Source organism: Chenopodium album, chromosome 7, assembly GCF_948465745.1.
Source record: "Chenopodium album chromosome 7, dcCheAlbu1.1, whole genome shotgun sequence".
In the NCBI taxonomy this organism is placed as follows: Eukaryota; Viridiplantae; Streptophyta; class Magnoliopsida; order Caryophyllales; family Amaranthaceae; genus Chenopodium; species Chenopodium album.
The window spans coordinates 77,414,788-77,442,759 of NC_137840.1; the positions used below are offsets into that span (position 1 = coordinate 77,414,788).

Sequence of the window (27,972 nt, forward strand, 5' to 3'; positions counted from 1 at the left end):
GTTTACCCGAATTAACAGCTCTACTATAACATTGTCTTTACGACCGTCTTTATGCAAAAACTAGCTAAACTTAAACTCACTAGGCTAGACTATGCATGAATAATTACGTTACATACACCCTCAAACAAAAAAATAAAATAAAATAAAATGGTATTCTGATAAATTTGGCCATTATATAATGCTATATAGGTTGAATTAGCATTTATTTGCATGTGAAATATATTGAGTATGATGCTCTCTAGGCTCTAGCCATTCAATAACCAATAACACAACCAGGCAACGAAATTAACAAGGATTGCAAACACATGTGGAGTACCAGTGGCGGATCTTGGCCAAAAAGTTTGAGGGCCAAGGTTTGATCCTCCAACCTTTTGTTAAAAAATAACAATACTTAACCACTATGCCATAACTTTTTAATTATAATTATTAAACATACATTACTTTTAACCAATAACTTAGAAAAATTAAGGGGGGCCGGGCCCGACCCGCCTCAATGAAAATCCGCCCCTACATGTGGTTCTTCTCTTGACTCTTGATGAGTTGATTCTCTTACTTTCCATTTTAGTCTCCTTACTTCATCATTTCTACTTTAGACTAGCTTTACTAATCAATGGATATGGATCAATGTTTAATCCATCACTAAGCTAGAGAAGAACATCTCTAACAAGAACCTCAACACTCCCCTCCTTTCCTTTTTTTTTTTTTTTCAATTCCAACGACTTTTTTTGGTCTCCTATTGAAAAATTTCAAACCAAAAAATCTAAAAAATAATAGGCTTTATTTCCATGCACTAATGCGTTTCACTACTTAGCGTATTTTTTATAGTCAATGAAAATCCACATGTGAATGGTCACGCTTTGGATAATATTTAGGAAATGCTTAAACTGACTTTATAAGCATAATATAGGATTGGATTTACATATATCCTTAAGAGTTAATGTCAACTAAATTTGACATCGAACCTCATTTGTTATTAACGGGTGTATCTATCTCAAACCCATATATCCTTAAGGTTCAATATAATTCTATATTCCAGCTTCTTGCATATAAACCAGTTCCATTTGACAGACTGTACAATTTCTTGCATGCTTTTGTCTCTTTTGTTATTGGAGACAACATTTTAGATTTAATTATACAACTTAAATTGTTTGCATGATAAATGCTACTCCAAAGTCCAAATCAAACTATATATTTGTTTTGTTTTGCATGATCATGTGTATTCCAAATTACAGCGCTTAAACAACTTCACAAACGTCTTTGAACATTTGTTTTTGGGTGAATTAAAACTTTAGTTAAACTAATCCTAATGTGCCAAAACCTACATATATGAACCTTTTCTTTTTTAATATATAAGAAAGGAAGAAATACAATCAATTTTTCATTTTAACCATACATTTAATTAAGTCTTTTTTGTTTTTAATTATTTTAATCTTTTGTTTGAGTGAAGTATGTACTTGTATGTTTATAAGCTAGTTGCGAGTTTAGACAATACTTTGTTGTCAGAAACAGACCAAACCATTTCCCCTGGTCTCTTAGCCAGCCTATGTTACCACTTGTTTGCTACCTCGTCATCTTTTTTAATCAACTTCTCATTATTGCACATTTGCATTGGCGTGTTGCGGCATTGCAATATGCTACTAGTACTGAAAAATAATTGATTTCCTTCAACAATTTCTTACATTACATTTTCAATACATAGTAATATAGTACTCCGTATCAACTTAAATCACTTAACTATAGCTTTTATTGTTACCTTTTATAACTTGTTCCACTGCCCTAAGGGCATTCCCAACGCGTTAGGGAGTTTCGATTTTAAGATCCATTATATGTGTTTTTCATAAGGCCTTATCTGAGCAATTATATTGAGAAATAATAAATTTAACTTAAACAAAAATACAGACTTATTATGTTCAGTTTAATTTCAGTTCAGTTCAATTTAGTTATCACAATAGGCCCTATTCCTCCAATACGTAATATAATTAGAATTTCCAACATGAATCGTTTTAGCAAAACGGTTACAAGCAAATATATATATTGGAATCAAGATCCAAATTGGTATTCTAGATTAAAATTAAAGGGTCTTGTGATATGGACTTAACTTGGACAACCACATGCATATCCTAGAAGATTTCTAGGACCACCCTCTTTATATTAATATTATTATTGGGTGAAAAATTAAACTCCCCTTTGTCTTTTAGCATATTCCTTATCTGCTTGCTTTGCGTTGCCCTTGATTCTTGTGGATATCCATATTCTTTGCCCGTTTACACAATTTTGACCCGGAATGAAAGGGTTTTATAAGTGGATATATATACAGTGCACTTGGAACTAGTTGGAAGCTTAAGTTAAACCGACAAGATTAATTAGATGCCTAACACTTTAGTTATTGAAATCTTATTAAGTTAAAGCAAGATATTAATACACATAAAATAATCATAGTCAACAATAAATAGGAGAATGGTCCAACAGGAAGGTAAAAAGCATAGAATTAATTAAGGAACAAGTAAAAATTCAAAGTCTATAAATTTTAATGACATGTAAAAACTTAAAAACATTTTAGAATAATGCTATACGCAACCCTTAAAACTGCATACAAGTTTTTTTTTTTAATATCCTCGTAGGTCAGGTCACTATTAAACCCTTGTAATTAAGAGGAGCCTAACTCATTTGACGTAAGACATTGGAAATCCATCTGAAACAGATATTAATAAACAATACTAATGATAGATTTGGATGAGAGCACAAATGTCAATTTATGAGACTGCGTTATCATGGGATTACTCGAGAATTGCTGATGATGTGCGTATTAGCTTAGGTTTTGGTCCAAACGGTCATCAAATTAAATAATATTTATAATATTATTATGATTCATACGAATGAATGCTAATGCTTGACACATCAGCACTTTAGGAGTGATAATATTCATACTGTAGATATTCTTGTTGTACTCCGTATTATTTAAACAGGAAAAAGATAAAGATAAATGAAAAGGGTAGGAGAAGTTTCCCGGAGTTTCCTTCACCATAAGCAACCAAAGTATAAGAAACATTGATGTTATGCACAGAAAGTGGCTTATTAATAGAAACATACAGAGTAATTACTTAGCAACTACGTCTCTATTATTTTATGTCCTATAAGAATGTGCGTTCTGGTCCGATTCATCTATTTGCACATAGGGCCTGTTTTCATACGTTTATTTTCAGTTCAGTTCAATTCAGCTCATTTCAGTTTAGCTCCTAATTTTCTTATTTTATAAAATATTCAGTTCAATTCAGTTGAGTTCAGTCAATGAAAACAGACCTTTAGATAAGGATTTGTTATGTTCATCTTATTTTTATTTCATATTTTAGGTTTAATAAATTCAAATAAGTTAAGATAAATTCATATAAAAAATATATTAAATCGAACGTGTACGTCTGTTTTACATTCAATTTTAATCTCTTCACTTTTTTCTTAGAAGATTCAATTTAATGCTACCATAGAATAATACTATCAGTTTCTACTTTCCATTTGAAGCCACAGTGAAACACAAAATAAATGCATATTAAAATTATAAAAAAAGCAAAAAGGTTGTTGGAAAAAAAAAGTAAGAAGGGGAGCCTTCATCCAACCTGTTTTGATAAAGCAAAAATAAAGTTTGGTTCATTTATTTAATTTTAAAAATTTATACCCTTTACATATCCTTGTTTGTCAATAAAATTAAGCAAATTGAAATCATACATTCAAAATGTTGAACTTTTTGGCTAAAAGTCTTGACAAATCTACACCCATAGCATATGCATTTAGTGAATCTTCCTTCAACCAACTTTGGTCCTTTGGAAAGTAACTTAACTATGTCTCTTTCGATCTTCATGCTAGACCACGGATTTGTATATTCGAACCAGCATCTTACTATTTGAATTATTCAAACTAGCATACTTCACAGTTACTAAGATCTTTGACGAAAATGATAAGACTGAAGTTCAAACTCATTCATATAAGACTTGTGAAATTACTTGTTATAAAAAAGAATGAAATATTCTTTACTTCATTATACATTATAGAGTATATAACATAAAACTATATACTACAAAGCGTTGGGTGATATTTAACCTAACCAAATACATGAATAAGTAGTGGGTCGAATTGAAGAATTTAAATTAAATTTTAATCTAAAAACAAAGGGAAAGAATGTGTTATTTTCCACGAGTACTCGTAGTCACTACAATAGTGACTAGTGAGTAAAAGAGAAAATATTTTTACGCTGTACTTGTACTAAAGAACAATTGAAGATAACAGTGTGCAACTTCTTTCCTGATTGATGAACAAGAACAAGTAATTGTGACACACAAAAAATTCCAGCAAAGTTAAAAGCTCTCTTCTAATTTTGCTCCACCAAACAATTAAAATCACAACCCACTCATTTCATAATGACAAACACCAAATTCTCTCTCTTTGTCAATCAAACACATTGATATTTTGATACACCCCCACTTTCACCAAACGACACCTTAACCTCTTCTCTTCTTTCTCTCTCCTCTTCTTCTACTCTCATGTGTTCATGTTCCTTACTCTCAACTTTCTCTCTCCTCTGTTTCTTTCACTAAAACATTCATCTTTAAAATAGCTTGAACCATTCTACCAGGCCACCATGGCTAGGCTAGTGGTGGAGGTGCTAGATGCATCCGATCTCATGCCGAAAGACGGCCAAGGCTCCGCAAGTCCGTATGTAGAAGTTGAGTTTGAAGAGCAAAGACAAAAGACGCAAACCAAGTACAAAGACTTGAACCCTGTGTGGAACGAGAAGCTCGTTTTCGAGGTTTCCGACCCACAAAACCTCGCCGACAGAACCATTGAGGTTACTGTCTATAACGATAAGAAATCCGGACACGGCCATCATAAGAACTTCTTAGGCCGTGTCCGGATTTCTGGGGTTTCCGTTGCGACAACGGAAACCCAAGCCTCTGTTCAGAGGTATCCCCTTGATAAGAGAGGGATGTTCTCTCATATCAAAGGGGATATTGCTTTGAAGATGTTTTTGGTGAATGCCAATGACACATCTTTTCAATTTTTTCCACTTCCTAACAAGGAAGATAGGAGAGAGAATGAAGGTGAAGTTCCGCCATTGGAAGAAATCAATCCAAATAATGTTACCTCTAATTTTGGGATTAATTATGAACAAGTGGGGGAGAGAGATTTCGGAAATGAAAACCACCACCATCATGATCACCATTATCAAAAGCAGACTAAAAAGCAAGAAAAAGAGAAACCTGAAGTTAGAACTTTTTACTCAGTTCCAGCTAAATCTCACAACAACTCTTCACAACAACAACAACAAGGCCCGCCCCCTCAGTCTAACCACCAACCTCAGCAATCGTATCCGAAGACGGAAGTTCGGGCGGATTTCATGAAAGCCGCCCCACAGCCTGCTATGATGATGCAGGTTCCGGGAAAGAAGCCGGACTATGAGCTGGTGGAGACTCGGCCGCCCGTAGCGGCGCATATGGGATACAGAAAAGGGGATAATATCGGTAGCACTTACGATCTGGTTGAGCAAATGCATTACTTGTATGCAAGTGTTGTTAAGGCGAGAGATCTTCCTGTGATGGACATTACAGGGAGTTTAGACCCTTATGTTGAAGTCAAGCTTGGAAACTATAAAGGGGTTACTAAGCATCTTGAGAAGAATCAAAATCCTGTTTGGAATCAGATTTTTGCCTTTTCTAAGGAGAGATTGCAGTCCAATCTGCTGGAAGTTATTGTTAAGGATAAGGATTTTGGGAAGGATGATTTTGTAGGGAGGGTTATGTTTGATCTGACTGAAGTTCCTCTTCGAGTCCCGCCTGATTCGCCGTTGGCTCCTCAGTGGTATAAGCTGGAGGATAAGAAGGGTCAGAGAGGGCACAAAGGAGAGATTATGCTTGCAGTGTGGATGGGAACGCAGGCTGATGAGGCGTTCCCTGAAGCATGGCATTCTGATGCACATTCTATCAGTCATCATAATCTTGCACACACTAGATCAAAGGTGTACTTTTCGCCGAAATTGTATTACTTGCGCGTGCTTGTGATTGAAGCTCAGGATTTGGTGCCATCAGACAGAGGCCGTGCGCCTGTGACTCAGGTGAGAGTCCAGCTTGGGAACCAGATGAGGGCAACAAGGCCATCGCCGATGCAGACATTGAATCCGATTTGGAATGATGAGCTGATGTTTGTGGCTTCAGAGCCATTTGACGAATTTATGATATTGACAGTGGAGGATAAAGTTGGGCCAGGAAGGGACGAGATCCTAGGGAAGATGATCATCCCGGTTAGGGAGCTTCCGCATAGGTTGGAAACAGCTAAGCCTCCTGATCCGCGGTGGTTCAACCTCATGAGGCATTCACACGGCGATGAGGATGGGGAGAAGAAGGAGAAGATGAAGTTTGCTAGCAAAATTCACCTGCGGCTCTGCTTGGAGGCAGGGTACCATGTGTTGGATGAGTCCACCCACTTTAGCAGTGATCTACAGCCCTCGTCCAAGCATCTGAGGAAGGCTCCTATTGGAATTTTAGAGCTTGGGATACTGAGTGCTAAGAATCTCTTACCCATGAAAGGGAAAGAGGGGAGGCTTACTGATCCTTACTGTGTTGCCAAGTATGGTAACAAATGGATTCGAACACGAACCCTTCTTGATACTCTTGCTCCTAAGTGGAACGAGCAGTACACATGGGAGGTCTTTGATCCCTGCACTGTGATCACTGTCGGAGTATTTGACAATAATCATGTCAGTGGGAATGATGCAAAGGAGCAGAGGATAGGAAAGGTTAGAATCAGGCTATCAACACTAGAAACTGATCGGATATACTCACATTTTTACCCTTTACTAGTGCTTACTCCTGGAGGATTGAAGAAGCATGGTGAGCTTCAGTTAGCAGTCAGATTTACCTGCACAGCTTGGGTGAACATGGTTGCACAATATGGAAGACCACTTCTGCCCAAAATGCATTATGCACAGCCGATTCCTGTCAAACACATAGATTGGCTGAGGCACCAAGCTATGCAAATGGTGGCTGCCCGGTTAGCTCGAGCAGAACCACCCCTACGGCGAGAGGTTGTAGAATACATGCTTGATGTGGACATCCATATGTTCAGCCTGAGAAGAAGCAAGGCAAATTTCTTCAGAATCATGTCAGTATTATCAGGAATATCAGCTGTTTGCAGATGGTTTAACGACGTTTGCACTTGGAGAAACCCTATTACAACATGTCTTGTTCACATCCTGTTCTTGATATTGGTCTGTTACCCGGAACTCATACTGCCCACAATCTTCCTTTACCTGTTTGTGATAGGAGTATGGAACTACCGCTTTAGGCCCAGGACTCCACCCCATATGGATGCTCGGATTTCACATGCAGAGCATGTCCACCCTGATGAGCTTGATGAGGAGTTTGATACATTCCCAACATCCCGACCCAACGAAATAGTAAGGATGCGGTATGACCGTCTTCGGAGTGTGGCCGGTCGTGTTCAGGCTGTGGTTGGTGATCTAGCAACCCAAGGAGAGAGAGCTCAAGCATTGCTGAGCTGGAGGGATCCAAGGGCGACTGCAATATTCATCTTCTTGTCTCTGGTATGGGCAGTTTTTCTGTATGTGACTCCCTTCCAGGTGATTGCAGTGCTGGTGGGGCTATTCATGTTACGGCATCCGCGGTTCAGGTCCAAGATGCCTTCAGTGCCAGTCAACTTCTTCAAGAGATTACCTGCAAAATCTGACATGCTTCTATAACACAGCTCAGATTGGGTCAATAAGTTTTCCAAGGTTCAGTTCATGGAGAAAGAACTCACTTCTCCAAGAATCGCTTTGCTTATTTCCTTTTATATTCTTGTAATGTAAAGAACCTAGCGATTCTTTTCTTTCTGTTATTATTCTATATTTTGTACAATTTTAGTCATAAATTGATGAATAACGTCAAATTTTGGCAATCAATGAGTAAATTTGGCAAGATAATCAAAATGCAACTGGATATGTTAATAAGTAGTCAAGCAAGCCAAAAATGCCAATATCCAATCTGAGTGTGGTAAATTTTATAACATCAAATGCCAGAAAAATGATTAAATGAGTTCCCAATACAATGTAGCAAAATTCGGGTCACTATGTCCTGTGACAGCCACTCTAGTTTGCAAAATAAATAAAATGTGTTAACTAGACATCACCTTTCTTAACCAAAGTTGAGAAAGACAAGCTACAGCGATTAAAAAACATAGAAAAATACCGGCAACAAGAGATTTATCAACAATATTCCACTGCACCGTGCTCGCTCTTGCCTTGCTAGACTCTTCTTTTAGAGTAGGTTCCTGAAAAACTGTATTCTTGGAGCTCTCAAGTATAACGCTGTTTCGCTTCCTCAGTCCGTCAAAATTTTGATCACCTGATCCCTGCTTGCCATTGATGGGAACAGCAGCCGCTTCTGAAGTATCAACACACTGCACTGCACTACAGCATGAACCTGGATCTTTAGAGCACGCACAAGGTTCACCACCAACATCACATGAAGAAACTCTACTACAGCTCAATTCATCCTTATTTAAAGTTCTGTCTTGAGCATTGTAACTGAGAACCTCGATCACTTCACCGAAAACTGACCATCTTCCGACAGAAGTGATCCTTACGGTAGCTGAAGCACCCAGAAGGCTTTCTGGAGCATTGATCAATACTTGTATGTATCCTTTGGTGTGTCCCACCTAATAAAGGCAAGTCCCAAATCATGAAATGAAGCAACTATATGATCACCATGGTGAACATTAAGCAATTGCCAGATATAAAAGGGAAAATAAGCTAAATGCCTGATTTTCCTAGTGAGAAAGATACATGAATAAAGCTCTATATCAACAAAACCCAAACCTAATTTGGTAAAAAAAAAAAAAAAAAAAAAAAAATTAAATGGACAACTAGCAGCTATGATAGGTATCCCAGACTTTCTGTCAGCAAAGCAATGGAGGTATAGAACAAAAGAAAAGCAACAATCTTGTTGCTATATTACCAAGTGAGTTCCATCCGCAGCTACATCAGTTATCCATATTCTCTCAATCAGCCCTTCCATTCCGTTATATGGAGTGAAAGATTCAAATACAGCAGTTAATTCACGACTCCGCTTCTTTACTATAGCACTTGGAACTTTCTTCATCCTCGCAGCAGGAGTACCTAAATTAAGAATAATACATCAAAACCCCAAAATTTATGTGATATGAGTCCAGAACTTTGTTCAAATTTCACATAATAAGGAGAATCCTGAGTTAAAGGTTCCACAATTTCACATTATCACATATCTCAATTAAATTCTTAAAATAAATAATATGACTCTCCATATGATATTTTCTTTATTATTATGAATAAAATGAAATGATTTATGTCTACAAAAAACCCTACTCACTAGTCTCAGAACTGTTAACTACAAGGTATGTCCTATATGCATTGAGATGACAGCTTATGATCATTTGGAGACATGAAGTGGGAGAAATAAGTTGTGATCCAAATTCTTTGAAAACTTGATTAAGTGGATCCATAATGGTCTTGGTCAACACCACCACTCTCAATCTACTTAGAAAGAGATTATTTAGGACTTACCCACAAGTAACCTTAAAAATATAGCTTTTGATTTTTAAGTTCTGAGATCCCAACTCCCATCATCTGCAAACTTAGTATTGACCATTTTCAAGCCTGTATATTAGATTAGGAGTCTTATTTTTTTTGGCTTTTATATTAGCTTTTGATTTCGGTGTTCTGAGATCCCATCTACAATCTTAACCTTCTAAGGTTCATTGTTAAGTCAAGTGAAATATAACTAATTAATCTAAATCCCAGCTTAAATTTCCATGTGGATGAAGCTTATTTATTGCTGTGTTAGTGTGTAACTTTGATTACCACAACATTTTTTCAAAGAATCCAAAAGAATTGTGAGACTTGAACACCTACCCAGCATTAGATGCAATCTCTCATTTTGAGGTTGTAAGTGCATTCAAGCACTTCCCTACCTACACCCCAAAACACAAGTTCAAAGTATTCTCAGCATCATCCACCACTAATTCACCCAGATTAGACCCAAGTGTGCATCAAAGTAATTTTCAGCGTTGCTAATCCAAACTGCCCCCAAAGTATCCAGATTTGTATGGCCAGCCTTCTTTTAACCTCAGAGTTGATGAATTAGGACAACCTACCATACAGCATTAGCTTTACCCTAAGATTTTGAACATTTATGGACTAAGCCCTACTTTCTCATACTTAGCCAAATCATTACAATTCATGTATGAAGAGGCTTGAGTCTCATGGAAAACTCACATGCTTTAGTGGTCTTATTTAACACATGCACAATAGCACACTATATATTGACGGCAAGTTCTAAGACTTTAAGCTATAACTACACAGCAATAAAGATCAGCATACCAGGTCGAGGGTAGAATTGTGAAATATGAACTTGAGCAAGCTTATAGTCCTTGATAAGCTGAACAGTCTGAGCAAAGTCATCATCAGTTTCACCTGTAGAAAAAAAAGGACCGATTTTTAGGTAAAGAAAGTACCAATTGGTTAAAATGGCAATTAGCAAAAAAGACTCGTCCAAATTATAATCAAGAATTTCATCACACCAAGCTGTGAAATGGATGTATGCCAAAGTTCCAGATATACTGCATGCCATGAAAGCCTGAGATACCAAACGCTGTACTTCGTAATACACACGAGTATCACAAATAGTGTAGACTTTTCCTTCCCCTGACCTCCACCCCAAATGAAGTAAAAATGATTCATCTTCAGTCCCCATTACCACCCCCCCCCCCCCCCCTCTTGAAATAATAAGATTAAAAAAAAGATTAGCTTAGAAAAAATCCAATTGTTACCAGGAAAACCACATATAATATCAGTTGCAATCTGCATCCCAGGGACCAGTTTGGTCAATGTATCCACCACAGTTCTGAACTCTTCTACAGTGTATTCTCGATTCATAGCCTGAAACAATATCATGACGACATTTTAAACAAAAAAAAAAAAATTCCAGCATCAGCATAATAGAGCACACTAAACTCAAAGCATAAGACCTTTGCTATTATATTCTGTTATAGATAAATTTCCAAGAATAAAAAGGAAAATTTGACACAACTTAGAGAATAATAGCCTAACAAGAAATACGTTCACATACAGTTAAGACCGCATTGCTCCCAGATTGAACAGGAACGTGAAGAAAGGAGTACACAGAAGGATGACACAATACTTCAGCTATTTCTTTCAGGTGTTCAAGAATATAAGGTGGATTAGTCATCCCAACACGAAGCATTGTACTTCCAGTGGAGGGGAGCTCCGCAATCATCGCATTCAAAAGAATAGGAAGATTAACTCCAATGTCACGGCCTGAAAAGTTCCAATGTTATAATTTTAGCACAAAATCAAGTTGTAGAACCTTAGAGGCTTAGGAATTGAAAGCTGCACAGATACTTGAGCAATCTATTTCAAGACTTATGAGAGTAATTCAAGAAAAAGATATCAATATGTACCATATGCTCCAGTATCTTCACTGCTTAACCATATCTCCCTAACTCCCTCAGCTATGACAGTTTTTACACGCTGAACCTGAAGCATTGCAGAATGTTAGACCTCAGGACATTACCAACGTCAAACCAAGAAGCTATTACAAAAAGTCCAAGGTGCTTACAAGGCTGTCCACCGTATAGCTTCCTAAATGACCACGTGCATGCTTTGTCTTGCAATAAGTACAAGCACCTAAACAGCCGACATTAATAGGAAGAATCTCAACAAATTTGTTCTTCCTCACCTGTATAAAGCATTGTAGCAAACCATCTTCAGTTGTTAAAAGGGTAGTATTTCTCATCAACTTAACTTATGTTGTTTGGTATAAGCAATGACACAACTGTGAGAGCTGCAGAAAGCAATGACAAAATTACCTTTGGGAGATCAAGCGCAGGCAATGTTTTCCTATTTAAAAGCCGCACCTCATGGCCTTTCAAGGTCTCTTCAACAACTTCCACAACACGATCAATTTGTTGCACACCAACTATACTAACTCCTTCAAGCTCCTTTATGTTCCGGCTTCCTTGTGGCACACACCCTGCCACAACCAAAGGTTTTTTCGCACCTTTACCTTTTGAAATTATAGTATCCATGGCAGATTGACTAGGTGATTTAACAGTGCACCTGAAATTAATCCAAAATCACAATATGTAATCTGAATGATAAGTATAAACCATCAATATTCAAGTATCTCTGTTTTTTTAATCAACAAAAGGAGTCTGTAGTGATCCAAACTATATAAAAAAGAGTAAGGTATCCTCACGTATTAATCAGCCACAAGTCAGCTTCCTCAGGATTGTCGGTTAAGGTATACCCATAGGCTGACAGCTGACCCGCCATGTACTCACTGTCACTCTGATAAATCAAGATATGTCCATAAGCAATTGTAAGTTGTAGAAACTACATTAGCAAGTTCCAGTAGCTCAAGGTTATCAGTCTTTAAGCATGATGAAACCTGTACCCTGTTAAAAGTAAAAACAGTAACTCCATACTAAGAACACATACTCCTACTCATTCGATCAGGCGCAAAATTTCAAGTGCAAGACATCCTCACACATGAAGAAAAAAATGAAGGGGAGTTGTGAAAAATAAAAAATGTTCAGCTCTCCCTATACACCACTTTGTCATCTTTAACTGCAAAAAGGATGGCAGTTCATGTTGTCTAAAGATATATCTGTCATACATCCACTTTCACTAAAAATATTATAAGCAAAAGGTTCCCTTTCTTCTTGATAGAAGTTCTTTCCTAAAGTCATGAATGGCTACTCCAAAGTCCAAATAGTAACTTAAGCTGGAGAATGGCTGGAGTGTTGCGCAGATCTAAGATGGGAGACAGTTTAGGCAATGGACTTGTAGTCACCTGAATGTAATTTAATAAAGAATGACTGATACTTTCCATCATCACTCGTCGGATTAAGGCCTTAAACTTATAGCCAGGATGCCTTGGAGGCTACTAACTTACTATTCACAATAGTCCCAAAACATCCAATGTTGAGTATTGGCCCTTTTTTTAACTCAGTAGGATGCGTTAATTTCATTCTGGAAGGACTATAAGAAAATGAGGGATCTCTTGGATTAAAGGGCACCCTATGGATCAGAACTTCAATTACAGAAATCCTTGTGACAAGGAAGTAGAAGGATTTACCTAGAGATAATTCAGATACTCCTCCATTGTTAATGAGAGGATTGAGGGAGTATCTCTTTTTTTTTTTTTTTTACCTTAAAAATCTTTAATCTGAACTTGCCCAAAACTTACTTTGATTCTGTAATGAATTTGGTATCTTTGTTTGAAATAAATTTTCACAATACTTGTTTTGGGTAAGGAGAAGTGAACAAACCTGCAGACATAAACACCTCCAAATCATAAACCCTTAACTATTCAGAATTCTCCTACATTTACCACAAGGTTAAAGCCCTTACCTAGATTAAGGATTATAATAGATAATGATAGTTTCCATTTTAGGTAAGAAGGCATTATAAATTTCATATTCCCGTAGCAAGGGCAAGTCCATACGTGTTTCACTCCAAAACAATTGTTTGATATAGATAAAGAATTTTGGTTCACCTAGACACCATTATGAACAAACACTCAGGATTTGGTTTTGAGATATACATGAAGAAGATGTTGCCTAGAGCTGTCAAAAGTTGACCCGACCTGAAATACCAACTCAAACCCGATTATTAACCAACCCATCTGAACCCGAAAAAATGGTGACCCAAACCCGACCTGAAACCAACCCTAGACCCGAACCCAAACATGAACTGACCTGGAGATGACCCGACCCGAATGTAACCCATAAACTATTGACTTGAACCGAAATTGACCCAAACCCGTTTTAACCCGCCAAAACCCGAATTTAATCCGACTTGTTACTAACCTGACCCATTCCTATCCCAACCCGAATTTAACCTAACCTGTTACAAACCCGACCCGAAATTAACCCGACTTGTTATTGACCTGATCCAAATTCAACCCGACTTATTATTGACCCGACCCGACCCGAATTTCACCATACCTATTACTAACCCGACTAGAAAATCCAACCTGATCTATTACTAACCCGACTCGAAATCAACACGACTTGGAACTGACCTGACCTAAATTCAACCCAAATTGTTCCTCACCCGATTTCAAATCACCTTAAAAGCAATTTAGACAACCATATTATTGTTGATAAAAACATTTTGTCTAGGGAGACCAAGTCGGTCCACGCCAGCAAAAGAAAGAAGCATCATCCTCAAATTTAAGAGTTAAATATAGTATATATTTGTTGTATGGTCAAAGAAGATAATTATCTTCCTAAATTATAAACTATAGTTCCCTAGTATATTTCCATATACATTATAGTCAAAGGAAATAATTAGATTAATAAAAATGATAATTACCTATTTATAGTTAGTTGAACCCGAATATGACGTGACTTGGAAATGACCCGAACTGATTGTAACCTGCAAATTATTGACTTGAACATAACTCGACTTAACACCGAGAATGACCCGAGGAAATGATCCAACCTGATTATAACCCGCAACTTAATGACTTGAACCTAACCCCACCTGAACCCGAGAATGACCCGACCTGATTATAACCCGCAAATTATTGACTTGAACCGAACCCGACTCAAACCCGAGAATGACCCGACTTGATTCTAACCAAAAAATTATTGACTTGAACCGAACCCGACTCCAACCCGCAAATTACCCTAACCCGTTTAACCCGTGAAAAACCCGAATTGAACCCAACCTATTGTTCACCTGACCTAAACCCGACCCAAACCCGATAAGAAGTATGACACAACGTGACCCGACTCAAGCATGACCCAACCCAAACCCGACCCGCATAGGTTATGCAGTTAATCCGAATTGACCCGATCCACTCTTACCGACCCAAACCCGACACGTCTACTCGAATTGACAGCTCTACCCGAAACCTCCTAAATTTCTCAAAAAGCGTGGATATTAGCCTTCAATTTTGGAATTTTTTTGACTTTTTTTCACCCGAAAATAAAAATTGCCGAAATGTGTACCATGGTCCCCAATACCCTCCGGGAGTCCAATTGGATAGGTGGAACCATCTAAATTGCTTTTAAACGACCAAATTACCGGTTTACAACTTGCACCGATTTCATTAACTCAAGCTTACCACGAACATTTATAACAACATATAATGATCATATATGGATCCAAACGGCATTATATCACCCCGAGATGTATGCATTAAAATCTCAATGCTTTTCGACACCGGACCCTGAAACGCTCGAAATTTCTCAAAAAGCATGGATATTAGCCTTCAATTTTAGAATTTATTCACTTTTATTCTCCGGAAATAAAAATTGCCGAAATGTTTACCATGGTCCCTAATACAAACTGGGAGACCAATTGGGTAGGTGGAACCATCCTATTTGCCTTTAAACGACCAATTTACCAGTTTACAACTTGTACCGATTTAATTAACTCAAGCCTAGTACAAACATTTATGACAACATATAATGATCATATATGGTTCTAAACGACAATATATGACTTCGAGATGTATCTCTAAATTCCCAAAACTTTTCGATAACGTGCATCAAAACATCCCAATTTTTTCAAAAAGCGTGGATTTCAATTTTTTAATTTTTTAATTTTTTTCGCCCGGAAATAAAAAATTGCCGAAATGTTTACCATGCTCTCTAATACCCGCCGGGTGTCCAATTGGGTGGATGAAACCATCCAATTTGCCTTTAAACGACCAATTTACCGGTTTACAACTTGCACCAATTTCATTAACTCAAGCCTACCACGAACATTTATAACAACTAATAATGATCATATATGGTTCCAAACGGCATTATATGACCCCGAGCTATATCCCTTATAATTTCAAGACTATTCGACAGTGGGCCCCGAAACCTCCAAAATTTCTCAAAAAGTATGGATATTAGCCTTCAATTTTGGAAATTTTCGACTCTTTTTTGCCTGGAAATAAAAATTGTCGAAATATTAACCATGGTCCCTAATACCCTCTGAAAGTCCAATTGATTGGATGGAACCATCCAATTTGCCTTTAAACGGCTAATTTACCGAATTACAACTTGCACAGATTTCATTAATTCAAGCCTACTACGAACATTAATGACAACATATAATGATCATATATTGTTCCAAACGGCATTATAAGACACCGAGATGTATCTCCTAAAATCTCAAGCCTTTTTGACAGCTGGCCCCAATACCTCAAAAATTTCTCAAAATAAGTGGATATTAGACTTCAATTTTGGAAATTTTTTTGACTTTTTTCGCCCGGAAATAAAAATTGCCGAAATGTTTACCATGGTCCCTAAACCCTGTAAGAGTCCAATTGGGTGGGTGGAACCATCAAATTTGCCTTTAAACGGCCAATTTACGGTTCCAAACGGCATTATAAGACACGTGTCCCCTAAGATTTCATTTCTTTTCGACACCGGGCTCAAAACCTTAAAAATTTCTAAAAAAACATAGATATTAGCTTTCAATTTTATAATATTTTGACTTTTTTTTCGCACGGAAATTAAAATTGCCGAAATGTTTATTTTGGTCCCTAATACCCCGTGGGAGTCCAATTGGGTGAGTTGAACCATCCAATTTGCCTTTAAACGACCAATTTACCGGTTTACAACTTGTACCGATTTCATTGACTCAAGCCTACCAAGAACATTTGTGACAACAAATATTGATCATATATGATTCCAAACTGCATTACATGACCCCGAGATGTATCCCTAAAAATTTCAAGACTTTTAGACACCGGGCCCCAAAACCTCAAAAATTTCTCAAAAAGCGTGGATATTAGCCTTCAATTTCAGAAATTTTTTACTTTTTTTCGCACGGAAATAAAAATTGACGAAATATTTACCATGGTCCTTAATACCCTTTAGGAGTCCCATTGGTTGGGTGGCACCATTTAATTTGCCTCTAAACGGCCAATTTACCGGTTTAAAACTTGCACCGATTTCATTAACTCAAGCCTACCACGAACAATTATGACAACAAATAATGATCATAAATGGTTCCAAACGACATTATACGACCCCGAGATATATCCTCTAAAATCTCAATACTTTTAGACACCGGCCAGAAGACTCAAAATTTCTCAAAAAAATGTTAATATTTGAATTGTTTTGACTTTTTTGCCCTAAAATAAAAATTGCCGAAATGTTCACCATGGTCCATAATACCCTCCTGGAGTCCAATTGGGTAGGTGCAACCATCTAATTTGCCATTAAACGACCAATTTACCGATTTATAACTTGCACAAATTTCTAAAATCCAAGCTACCACGAACATTTATGACAACATATAATGATCATATATGGTTCCAAACGGCATTATATGATCCCGAGATGTATCCCCTAAAATCTTAAGGCTTTTCGACAACGGGCCCCGAAACCTCCAAAATTTCTCAAAAAGCGTAGATATTAGCCTTCAATTTTTGGAATTTTTTACTTTTTTTTGCTTAGAAATAAAAATTGACGACCATGGTCCCAAATAACCTCCGGGAGTCCAATTAGGTGGGTGGAACCATCCAATTTTCATTTAAACGACCAGTTTACTGATTTACAACTTGCCCTTATTTCATTAACTCAAGCCTACGACGAACATTTATGACAATAAATAATGATCATAAATGGTTCCAAACGACATTAGATGACCCCGAGATATATCCTCTAAAATCTCTTTTTTTTTTTTAAGACGCCTAGCCCCGAAACTTTCGAAATTTCTCAAAAAGCGTGGATATTAGCTCTCAAAATTAGGAATATTTTGACTTTTTTTTGCCCAAAATAAAAATTTGCCGAAATGTTTACCATAGTCCCTAATATCCTAAGGGAGTCCAATTATATGGGTGGAACTATCCAATTTTCCTTTAAACGACCTATTTACCGGTTTAAAACTTGCACCGATTTAATTAACTCAAGATTACCACGAACATTTATGACAAAACATCATGATCATATATGGTTCCAAACGGCATTATACGACCCCGAGATGTAATCCTAAAATTTCAAGTTTTTTCGACACCGTACCCAGCCTCAAATTTTTCTCAAAAAAACGTGGATATAAGCCTTCAAATTTGGAATTTTTTGACTTTTTTTCGCCCGAAAATAAAAATTGCCAAAATATTTACCATGGTCCCTAATATCCTCTGGGAGCCCAATTGGGGGAGTGTAACCATCCAATTTGCCTTTAAACGGCCAATTTACCGGTTTACAACTTGCACCGATTTCATTAAATTAAGCCTACCACGAATATTTATGACAACATATAATGATCATAAATGGTTCCAAACAGCATTATATGACCCCGGGATGTATCCCCTAAAATTTCAAGGCTTTTCGACACCAGGCCTCGAAACCTCCAAAATTCTCAAAAAGATTGGATCTTAGACTTCAATTTGTCCTTAAACCATCTAATTTGTCCTTAAACGGCCAATTTACCGATTTACAATTTTCACCAATTTCATTAACACAAGCCTTCCACTAACATCTATGACAACATATAATGATCATATATGGTTCCAAACGGTATTATATTACACCCCAGATATATTCCCTAAATTCTCAAGAATTTGCGACATCGGGCCCCTAAACTTCCAAAATTTCTCAAAAAGCGTGGACATTAGCCTACAATTTTGGATATTTTAGACTTTTTTTCGCCATAAAATAAAAATTGTCGAAATGTTTACCATCGTCCCTAATACCCTTCGGGAGTCCAATTGGTTTGGTGGGATCATTCAATTTGCCTTTAAACGGCCTATTTACCGGTTTATAACTTGCAGCGATTTCATTAATTCAAGCCTACCACGAACATTTATGACAACAAAAAATAATGATCATATATGATTTCAAACGGCATTAAATGACTCCCACATGTATCTCCCAGAATTTCAAGACTTTTCGACACCAATCCCCGAATCCTCTAAAATTTCTAAAAAAGCATGGATATAAGCCTTCAATTTTGAAATTTTTAACATTTTTTCTCCCGAAAATAAAAATTACCGAATTGTTTACCATGGTCCCTAATACCGTCCGGGAGTCCCATTACGTGGGTGGAACCATCCAATTTGCTTTTAAACGACCAATTTTTCGGTATAGAACTTGCATCGATTTCATTAATTCAAGTCTACCAGAAACATTTATGACAACAAATAATGATCATATATGGTTCCAAACAACATTATATGACCCTGACATGTATCCCCTAAAATTTCAAGATTTTTCGACACCGGGTCCCGAAACCTCTAAAATTTCTCAAAAAACGTGGATATTAGTCTTCAATTTTGGAATTTTTTGACTTTTTTTTGCCTGGAAATAAAAATTGCCGAAATGTTTACTATGGTCCTTAATACCCTCCGGGAGTCCAATTGGGTTGGTGGAACCATCCTATTTGCCTTTCAACGGCCAATTTAGTTACCGGTTTACAACTTGCATGAATTTCATTAACTCAAGCCTACTACGAACATTTATGACAACATAATGATCATATATGGTTCCAAATGGCATTATATGACCCTGAGATGTATCCCCTAAAATATTAATACTTTTCTATACCAGGCCCCAAAACCTCCAAAATTTCTCAAAAAACGTGAATATTAGTCTTCAATTTTGAAATTTTTGAAATTCTTTTCGCCCTAAAATAAAAATTGCCGAAATGTTTACCATGGTCTCTAATTCCCTCCGGTAGTCTAATTTGGTGGGTAGAACCATCCAATTTGCCTTCAAACTACCAATTTATCGGTTTATAACTTACACTGATTTCATTATTTCAAGCCTACCACGAATATTTATGACAACAAATAATGGTCAAATATGGTTCCAAACGGCATTATATTACCCCGAGATGTATCCCATAGAATTTCAATACTTTTCGACACCGGGCCCCGAAACCTCCTAAATTTTATCAAAAAGTGTGGATATAATCCTTCAATTTTGGAATTTTTTTACTTTTTTTCGCCTGAAATTAAAAAAATGACGAAATGTTTACCATGGTCCCTAATACCCTGTGAGAGTCCAATTAGGTGTGTGGAACCTTTCAATTTGCTTTTAACGGCCAATTTAACGGTTTACAACTTGTACCGATTTACCGATTTAGAGCGGCTATTTTAATTAACTTGCACCGAACCCGACTTGAACCGAAATTGACCCAAACCTGTTTTAACCCGTCAAAACCCGAATTTAACCCGACTTGTTACTAACTTGACTTGAATTCAACCTGACCCATTCCTAACCCGACTTGAATTTAACCCAACCTGTTACAAGCTCGACCCGAAATCAACCTGACTTGTTATTGACTTGACCCAAATTCAACCCGATTTGTTATTGACCCAACCCGAATTTTACCATACTTATTACTAACCCGACCAGAAAATTCAACCCGATCTGTTACTAACCCAACTCGAAATCAACACGCCTTGTTATTGACCTGACCTAAATTTAACCCAAATTGTTCCTGACCCGATTTCAAATCACCTTAAATGCAATTTAGAACACCTTATTATTGTTGATCAAAGCATTTTGTCTAGGGAGACCAAGTCGGTCCACGCCAGCAAAAGAAAGAAGCATCATCCTCAAATTTAAGAGTTAAAAATATAATATGTATTTGTTATATGGTCAAAGGAGATAATTATCTTCCTAAATTATAAACTATAGTTTCCTAGTATAATTCCATATATATTATAGTCAAAGGAAATAATTACTCCCTCCGTCCCCGAAAGAACGACCCATTTGGGTTGATTACACGGGTATTAAGAAAGTTAAATAAAAAAAAAAAAAGTAAAAGTATATTGAAAAGATAAATTTACATAGGGTTTGTAAAAAAATAGAGGGAGAAAGTAATAAAATTACATGGAAAATAAAATTTTTATATGGAGGAAGCTAATTTTGCACAAATATTGTTGCAAATTGGCGGGTGTTTTAATGCAAATGGGTCATTCTTTTTAGGACTAAAATTAGGCCAAATGGGTCGTTCTTTCGGGGACGGAGGTAGTAGCTTGATAAAAATAATAATTACCTATTTATAGTTAGTTGAACCCGAATATCACCTGACTTGGAAATGACCCGACCTGAAATTATTGACTTGAACATAACCCGACTTGACTCTAAGAATGACCCGACTTGAAAATGACTCAACCTGTTATAACCCGCAACTTAATGACTTGAACCAAACCCGACTTGAACCCGAGAATGACCCGACTTAAAAATGACCCGACCTGATTATAACCCGCAAATTATTGACTTGAACAAAACTCGACTCAAACCCGAGAATGACCCGACCTCAATCTAACCCACAAATTATTGACTTGAACCGAACCCGAACCTGCGAATTACCCTAAACCCGTGAAACCCCGAATTAAACCCGACCTATTGTTCACCCAACCTGAATGTAACCCGACCTGTTATAAACCCGTCACAAAACTAATAAAAAATATCACACGACGTGACACGACTCAAGCATGACTCGACCCGCATAGGTTATACAATTAATCTGAATTGACCTGGCCGAGTTGACGCGACCCACTCTTACCGACCCAAACCCGACCCGTCTACTCGAATTAACAGCTCTACCCGAAACCTCCAAAATTTCTCAAAAAGCGTGAATAATAGTCTTCAATTTTGGAATTTTTTGACTTTTTTTCACCCAAAAATAAAAATTGCCGAAATGTTTACCATGGTCCCTAATACCCTTCGGAAGTCCAATTGGCTAGGTAGAACCATCCAATTTGCCTTTAACGACCAAATTACCAGTTTACAACTTGCACTAATTTCATTAACTCAAGCTTACAACGAACATTATAACAACATATAATGATCATATATAGATCCAAACGACATTACAGGACCCCGAAATGTATCCATTAAAATCTCAATGCTTTTCGACACCAGGCTGAAATATTTGAAATTTCTCAAAAAGCATGGATATTAGCCTTCAATTTTGGAATTTTTTGACTTTTTTTCGCATAAAAATAAAAATTGCCGAAATATTTACCATGGTCTCTAATACCCACTGGAGACCAATTGGGTGGGTGGAACCATCCAATTTGCCTTTAAACGACCAATTTACCGGTGTACAACTTGCACCAATTTAATTAACTCAAGCCTACTACAAACATTTATGACTACATAAAATGATCATATATGGTTCCAAACGGCATTATATGACCCGAGATGTATCCCATGAAATCTAAAAACTTTTCGACAACGGGCCTCGAAACATTCCAAATTTTATAATAAGCGTGAATATCAATTTTGGAATTTTGTACTTTTTTTGCCCGGAAATAAAAATGCTGAAATGTTTACCATGGTCCCTAATAGCCGCCGGGAGTCCAATTGGGTGGGTGAAAACATCCAATTTGCCTTTAAACGACCAATTTACCGGTTTACAACTTGCACCGATTTCATTAAATCAAGCCTACCACAAACATTTATAACAACATATAATGATCATAAATGGTTCCAAACGACATTATATGACCCCGGAATGTATCCCCAAAAATTTCAAGGCTTTTCGACACCGGGCCTCGAAACCTCTAAAATTTCTCAAAAAGCGTGGATATTAGACTTCAATTTCAAAAAAAAATTACTTTTTTCTCCCGAAAATAAAAATTGACGAAATATTTACCATGGTCCCTAATACCCTCCGGGAGTCCAATTGGGTGGGTGGAACTATCGAATTTGTCTTTACACGGTCAATTTACCGGTTTACAACTTGCAACGATTTCATTAACTCAAGCCAACCACTAACATCTATGACAACATATATTGATCATATATGATTCCAAACAATATTATATGACCCCGAGATGTATTCCCTAAATTCTCAAGACTTTGCGATATACGGCCCCGAAACTTCCAAAATTTCTAAAAAAGCATGAACATTAGCCTACAATTTTGGAAATTTTCGACTTTTTTTTGCAAGAAAATAAAAATTGCCGAAATATTTACCATGGTCCCTAATACTCTTCGGGAGTCCAATTAGGTGGGTGGAACCGTCCAATTTGCCTTTAAACGGCCTATTTTATAACTTGCGCCAATTTCATTAACTCAAGCCTACCACGAACATTTATGACAACAAATAATGATCATATATGGTTTCAAAAGGCATTAAATGACCCCAAGATGTATCCCCAAGAATTTTAAGACTTTTCGACACCGGGCCTCAAATCCTCCAAAATTTCTTTAAAAAGTGGATATTAAGCCTTCAATTTTAAAATTTTTGACATTTTTTTTCTCCCGAAAAAAAAATTGTCGAAATATTTACCATGGTCCGTAATAATGTCCGGGAGTCCCATTGGGTGGGTGGAACCATCCAATTTGCCTTTAAACGACTAATTTACCGGTTTAGAACTTGCACCGATTTCATTAATTCAAGTCTACCACGAACATTTATGAAAACAAATAATGATCATATATGGTTCCAAACAGCATTATATGACCATGAAATATATCCCCTAAAATTTCAAGATTTTTCGACGGCAGGTACCGAAACCTCTAAAATTTCTCAAAAAGCGTGGATATTAGTCTTCAATTTTGGAATTTTTTGACTTTTTTTTGCCCGAATATAAAAATTGCCGAAATGTTTACTATGGTCCCTAATACCCTCCGGGAGTCCCATTAGGATGGTGGAACCATCCTATTTGCCTATAAACGGCCAATTTAGTTACCGGATTACAACTTGCACGGATTTCATTAACTCAAGCCTACTACGAACATTTATAATAACATATAATGTTCATATATGGTTCCAAACGGCATTATATGACCCCAAGATGTATCCCTTGAAATATTAATAATTTTCTATGCCGGGCCCGAAACCTCTAAAATTTCTCAAAAAGCGATGATTATTAGCCTTCAATTTTGAAATTTTTTTAATTTTTCACCTGGAAATAAAAATTGCCGAAATGTTTACCATGGTCCCTAATACCCTCCGGGAGTCCAATTGGGTGGGTGGAACCATCTAATTTTCCTTTAAACGACCAAATTACCGGTTTACAACTTGCACTGATTTCATTAATTCAAGCCTACCACGAACATTTATGACAACAAATAATGATCATATATGGTTCCAAACGGCATATTACCCCGAGATGTATCCCCTAGAATTTCAATATTTTTCGACACCGGGCTCCGAAATTTATAAATTTCTCAAAAAAGTGGATATTAGCCTTCAATTTTGGAATATTTTGACTTTTTTTCGCCCGGAATTTAAAAATGCCGAAATGTTTGCCATGGTCCCTAATACCCCGTGGGAGTCCAATTGAGCATGTTGAACCATTCAATTTGCTTTTAAACGGCCAATTTACCGGTTTACAACTTGTACCAATTTACCGGTTTACAACGGCCAATTTAATTAACTTGCACCGGACCCGACTTGAACCGAAATTGACCCAAACCCGTTTTAACCCGTCAAAACCCGAATTTAACCCGACTTGTTACTAACCTGACCTGAATTCAACCTGACCCGTTCCTAACCCGACCCTAATTTAACCCAACCTGTTACAAACCTGACCTGAAATCAACCTGACTTGTTATTGACCTGGCCCAAATTCAACCTGACTTGTTATTGACCCGACCCGAATTTTACCATACCTATGACCTACTCAACCCAAAAATTCAACCCGATCTGTTACTAACTCGACTCGAAATTAAAACGACTGGTTATTGACCTGACCTAAATTCAACCCAAATTGTTCCTGTCCCGATTTCAAATTACCTTAAATGCAATTTAGACTACCTTATTATTATTGAACAAAGCATTTTGTCTTGGAAGACCAAGTCGGTGCAGGCAACAAAAGAAAGAAGCATCATCCTCAAATTTAAGAGTTAAATATAGTATATATTTGTTGTATGGTTAAAGGAGATAATTATCTTCCTAAATTATAAACTATAGTTCCCTAGTATATTGCCATACACATTATAGTCAAACGAAATAATTAGCTTGATATAAAAATGATAATTATCTATTTATAGTTAGTTGAACCCGAATATGACCTGACTTGCAAATGACCCGACCTAATTGTAACCTCCAAATTATAAACTGGAACATAACCCGACTTGAATCCGAGAATGACCTGACTTGGAAATGACCCAACCTAATTATAACCCGCAAATTATTAACTTGAACCGAACTCGACTTGAACCCGTGACCCGACTTGATTATAATTCGCAAATTATTGACTTGAACCGAACTCAACTTGGACCCGTGACCCGACCTGATTATAATTCGCAAATTATTGACTTAAACCGAACCCGACTCAAACCCGAGAATGACCCAACCTGATTCTAACCCCTAAATTATTGGCTTGAACCGAACTCGACTCGAACCCGAGAATTACACTAACCCGTGAAAACCCCAATTAAACCCGACCTATTGTTCACCCGACCCGAATATAACCCGACCTGTTATTAACTCGACCTAAACTCGACCCAAACCCGATAAGAAGTATGACCCGACTCAAGCATGACCCAACCCAAACCTGACCCACATAGGTTATGGAATTAATTTGAATTGACCCAACCCGAGTTGACGCGACCCACTCTTACCCGATCCGTTTACCCGAATTGTCAGCTCTAATGTTGCCCCTATGCTGTTATAACAAATTTTTTTTTGTCATTTATTGTGAAATATGTGTCTATACATGTATATTTCTAAGCATGCATAAAAAGGGCTTTTGGGAGAATTTGATAACTCCTACATACAGATATATCAGATATGGTCATTTTTACATCCATAATCATAAATCACTGTACTAGTTTAATTCTTCTCTTATATGAAAAACCACTTTGGAAACCTGAAAGCACTGAAAACTTATGAGAAAGAAATTTCTCTTATTAATATCTCAATCTCCTTCATATCCAATTAGAAACACTTCCACATTCCCACAAGCATAGGACTTCAACTCACAAACAAATCAACTAAACCATAGTATATATTTGTTGTATGGTTAAAGGAGATAATTATCTTCCTAAATTATAAACTATAGTTCCCTAGTATATTGCCATACACATTATAGTCAAACGAAATAATTAGCTTGATATAAAAATGATAATTATCTATTTATAGTTAGTTGAACCCGAATATGACCTGACTTGCAAATGACCCGACCTAATTGTAACCTCCAAATTATAAACTGGAACATAACCCGACTTGAATCCGAGAATGACCTGACTTGGAAATGACCCAACCTAATTATAACCCGCAAATTATTAACTTGAACCGAACTCGACTTGAACCCGTGACCCGACTTGATTATAATTCGCAAATTATTGACTTGAACCGAACTCAACTTGGACCCGTGACCCGACCTGATTATAATTCGCAAATTATTGACTTAAACCGAACCCGACTCAAACCCGAGAATGACCCAACCTGATTCTAACCCCTAAATTATTGGCTTGAACCGAACTCGACTCGAACCCGAGAATTACACTAACCCGTGAAAACCCCAATTAAACCCGACCTATTGTTCACCCGACCCGAATATAACCCGACCTGTTATTAACTCGACCTAAACTCGACCCAAACCCGATAAGAAGTATGACCCGACTCAAGCATGACCCAACCCAAACCTGACCCACATAGGTTATGGAATTAATTTGAATTGACCCAACCCGAGTTGACGCGACCCACTCTTACCCGATCCGTTTACCCGAATTGTCAGCTCTAATGTTGCCCCTATGCTGTTATAACAAATTTTTTTTTGTCATTTATTGTGAAATATGTGTCTATACATGTATATTTCTAAGCATGCATAAAAAGGGCTTTTGGGAGAATTTGATAACTCCTACATACAGATATATCAGATATGGTCATTTTTACATCCATAATCATAAATCACTGTACTAGTTTAATTCTTCTCTTATATGAAAAACCACTTTGGAAACCTGAAAGCACTGAAAACTTATGAGAAAGAAATTTCTCTTATTAATATCTCAATCTCCTTCATATCCAATTAGAAACACTTCCACATTCCCACAAGCATAGGACTTCAACTCACAAACAAATCAACTAAACCATATATGCCACAAGTCCACTCCCCCCCCCCCCCCCAGAACAAAGATAAGGACTAATCAAACTATGCAACACTTCCTAGTAATGGCCACCCCCAAATCCAAAGACATGAAAGGTTATATTCAAGAAAGTTGATTACAACCCATTCATCTAAACCCTCAACATTATCGAAACAAAGCAGATTGAACACACATACGAGCTCTGGAAGTAATACACACATACTCTAAGCACCTATATACAGCATAAACAAGGTTCAATAACAACAAAGCTGAAATTAAGAGCAGACTAAACCATACTAGCAAGCAACAATACTTTCAACAGCAACAGGTTTCTAACAATCAAAGAAACAATCAAATCACCATGACATAGAAACAAAGCAGAAATTGAGAATTTCAATATTATTACTGACCTGATTATGAGAACACCCAAAAGTTTTGATGTAAATTATCTGCAAAAAAGACATGGAATTTACATTAATGAATGTAAACAAAAACAAAGACAATGATAGAAATTACAACAAAAAAACAAAGTGGGAGTGAAAAAAAAGACCTGGGTTCCAGGAATTTTAATGGATTGAAGAGGGTCTTGAAGAAAAGATGATTTAGATTTGATGGGTTTTTTCTTAGGGTTTAACCCAACTGAAGAAAGGGGCAATCGAAACCCAGGAGCAACGCCTCCATCTCCGACCAATAAATCTTCGATGTCTTCCATTATTCAATGCAACGGAGGCAAGTCGAGAAGAGAGAAAGAGAGCAGATGTTTTGATGCTTCAATGGAGGTTTTGTTGTTGAGCTCTGTTTGGTTTTACTGGACCAAACTTAACTAATTGCAGGATTCCACTTCCACTTTTGCTTATTCTTTCACCATTATTTTATTTTTTCAAATAAAAAAAAAAATAACTTTTTAATATTACTCCA

The 27,972-nt window shown here is 36.9% G+C and overlaps 2 protein-coding genes across 2 annotated transcripts; one reads left to right on the forward strand and one right to left on the reverse strand.

Moving 5' to 3' along the window:
* Window positions 1-4,320: 4,320 nt before the first annotated feature.
* On the forward strand, window positions 4,321-7,945 carry LOC145639747 (multiple C2 domain and transmembrane region protein 6-like). Its single transcript, XM_081691070.1, has one exon. It carries the CDS (start codon window positions 4,631-4,633, stop codon window positions 7,742-7,744), a length of 3,114 nt encoding a protein of 1,037 aa, XP_081547196.1. The 5' UTR covers window positions 4,321-4,630; the 3' UTR covers window positions 7,745-7,945.
* Window positions 7,946-8,013: 68 nt separating this feature from the next.
* On the reverse strand, window positions 8,014-27,893 carry LOC145639748 (uncharacterized). Its single transcript, XM_081691071.1, has 11 exons — window positions 27,605-27,893; window positions 27,465-27,503; window positions 12,297-12,388; window positions 11,908-12,157; window positions 11,658-11,777; window positions 11,500-11,575; window positions 11,148-11,356; window positions 10,849-10,957; window positions 10,400-10,492; window positions 9,000-9,160; window positions 8,014-8,700 (listed from the first exon to the last, which is right to left on the reverse strand). The coding sequence occupies exons 1-11, from the start codon at window positions 27,764-27,766 to the stop codon at window positions 8,158-8,160; spliced, it is 1,854 nt and encodes a 617-aa protein (XP_081547197.1). The 5' UTR covers window positions 27,767-27,893; the 3' UTR covers window positions 8,014-8,157.
* Window positions 27,894-27,972: the final 79 nt, after the last annotated feature.

Bases quoted from the DNA above. Each gene is read 5' to 3' on its own strand.
- LOC145639748 (XM_081691071.1), bottom strand. From the start codon at position 27,766: ATGGAAGACATCGAAGATTTATTGGTCGGAGATGGAGGCGTTGCTCCT. The intron at 11,357-11,499 runs GTACATATTGAT...GGAACTTTTCAG, and splicing joins TGAAGATACTGGAGCATATG to GCCGTGACATTGGAGTTAAT. The intron at 8,701-8,999 runs GTAATATAGCAA...TGCCTTTATTAG, and splicing joins CTGCGGATGGAACTCACTTG to GTGGGACACACCAAAGGATA.
- LOC145639747 (XM_081691070.1), top strand. From the start codon at position 4,631: ATGGCTAGGCTAGTGGTGGAGGTGCTAGATGCATCCGATCTCATGCCG.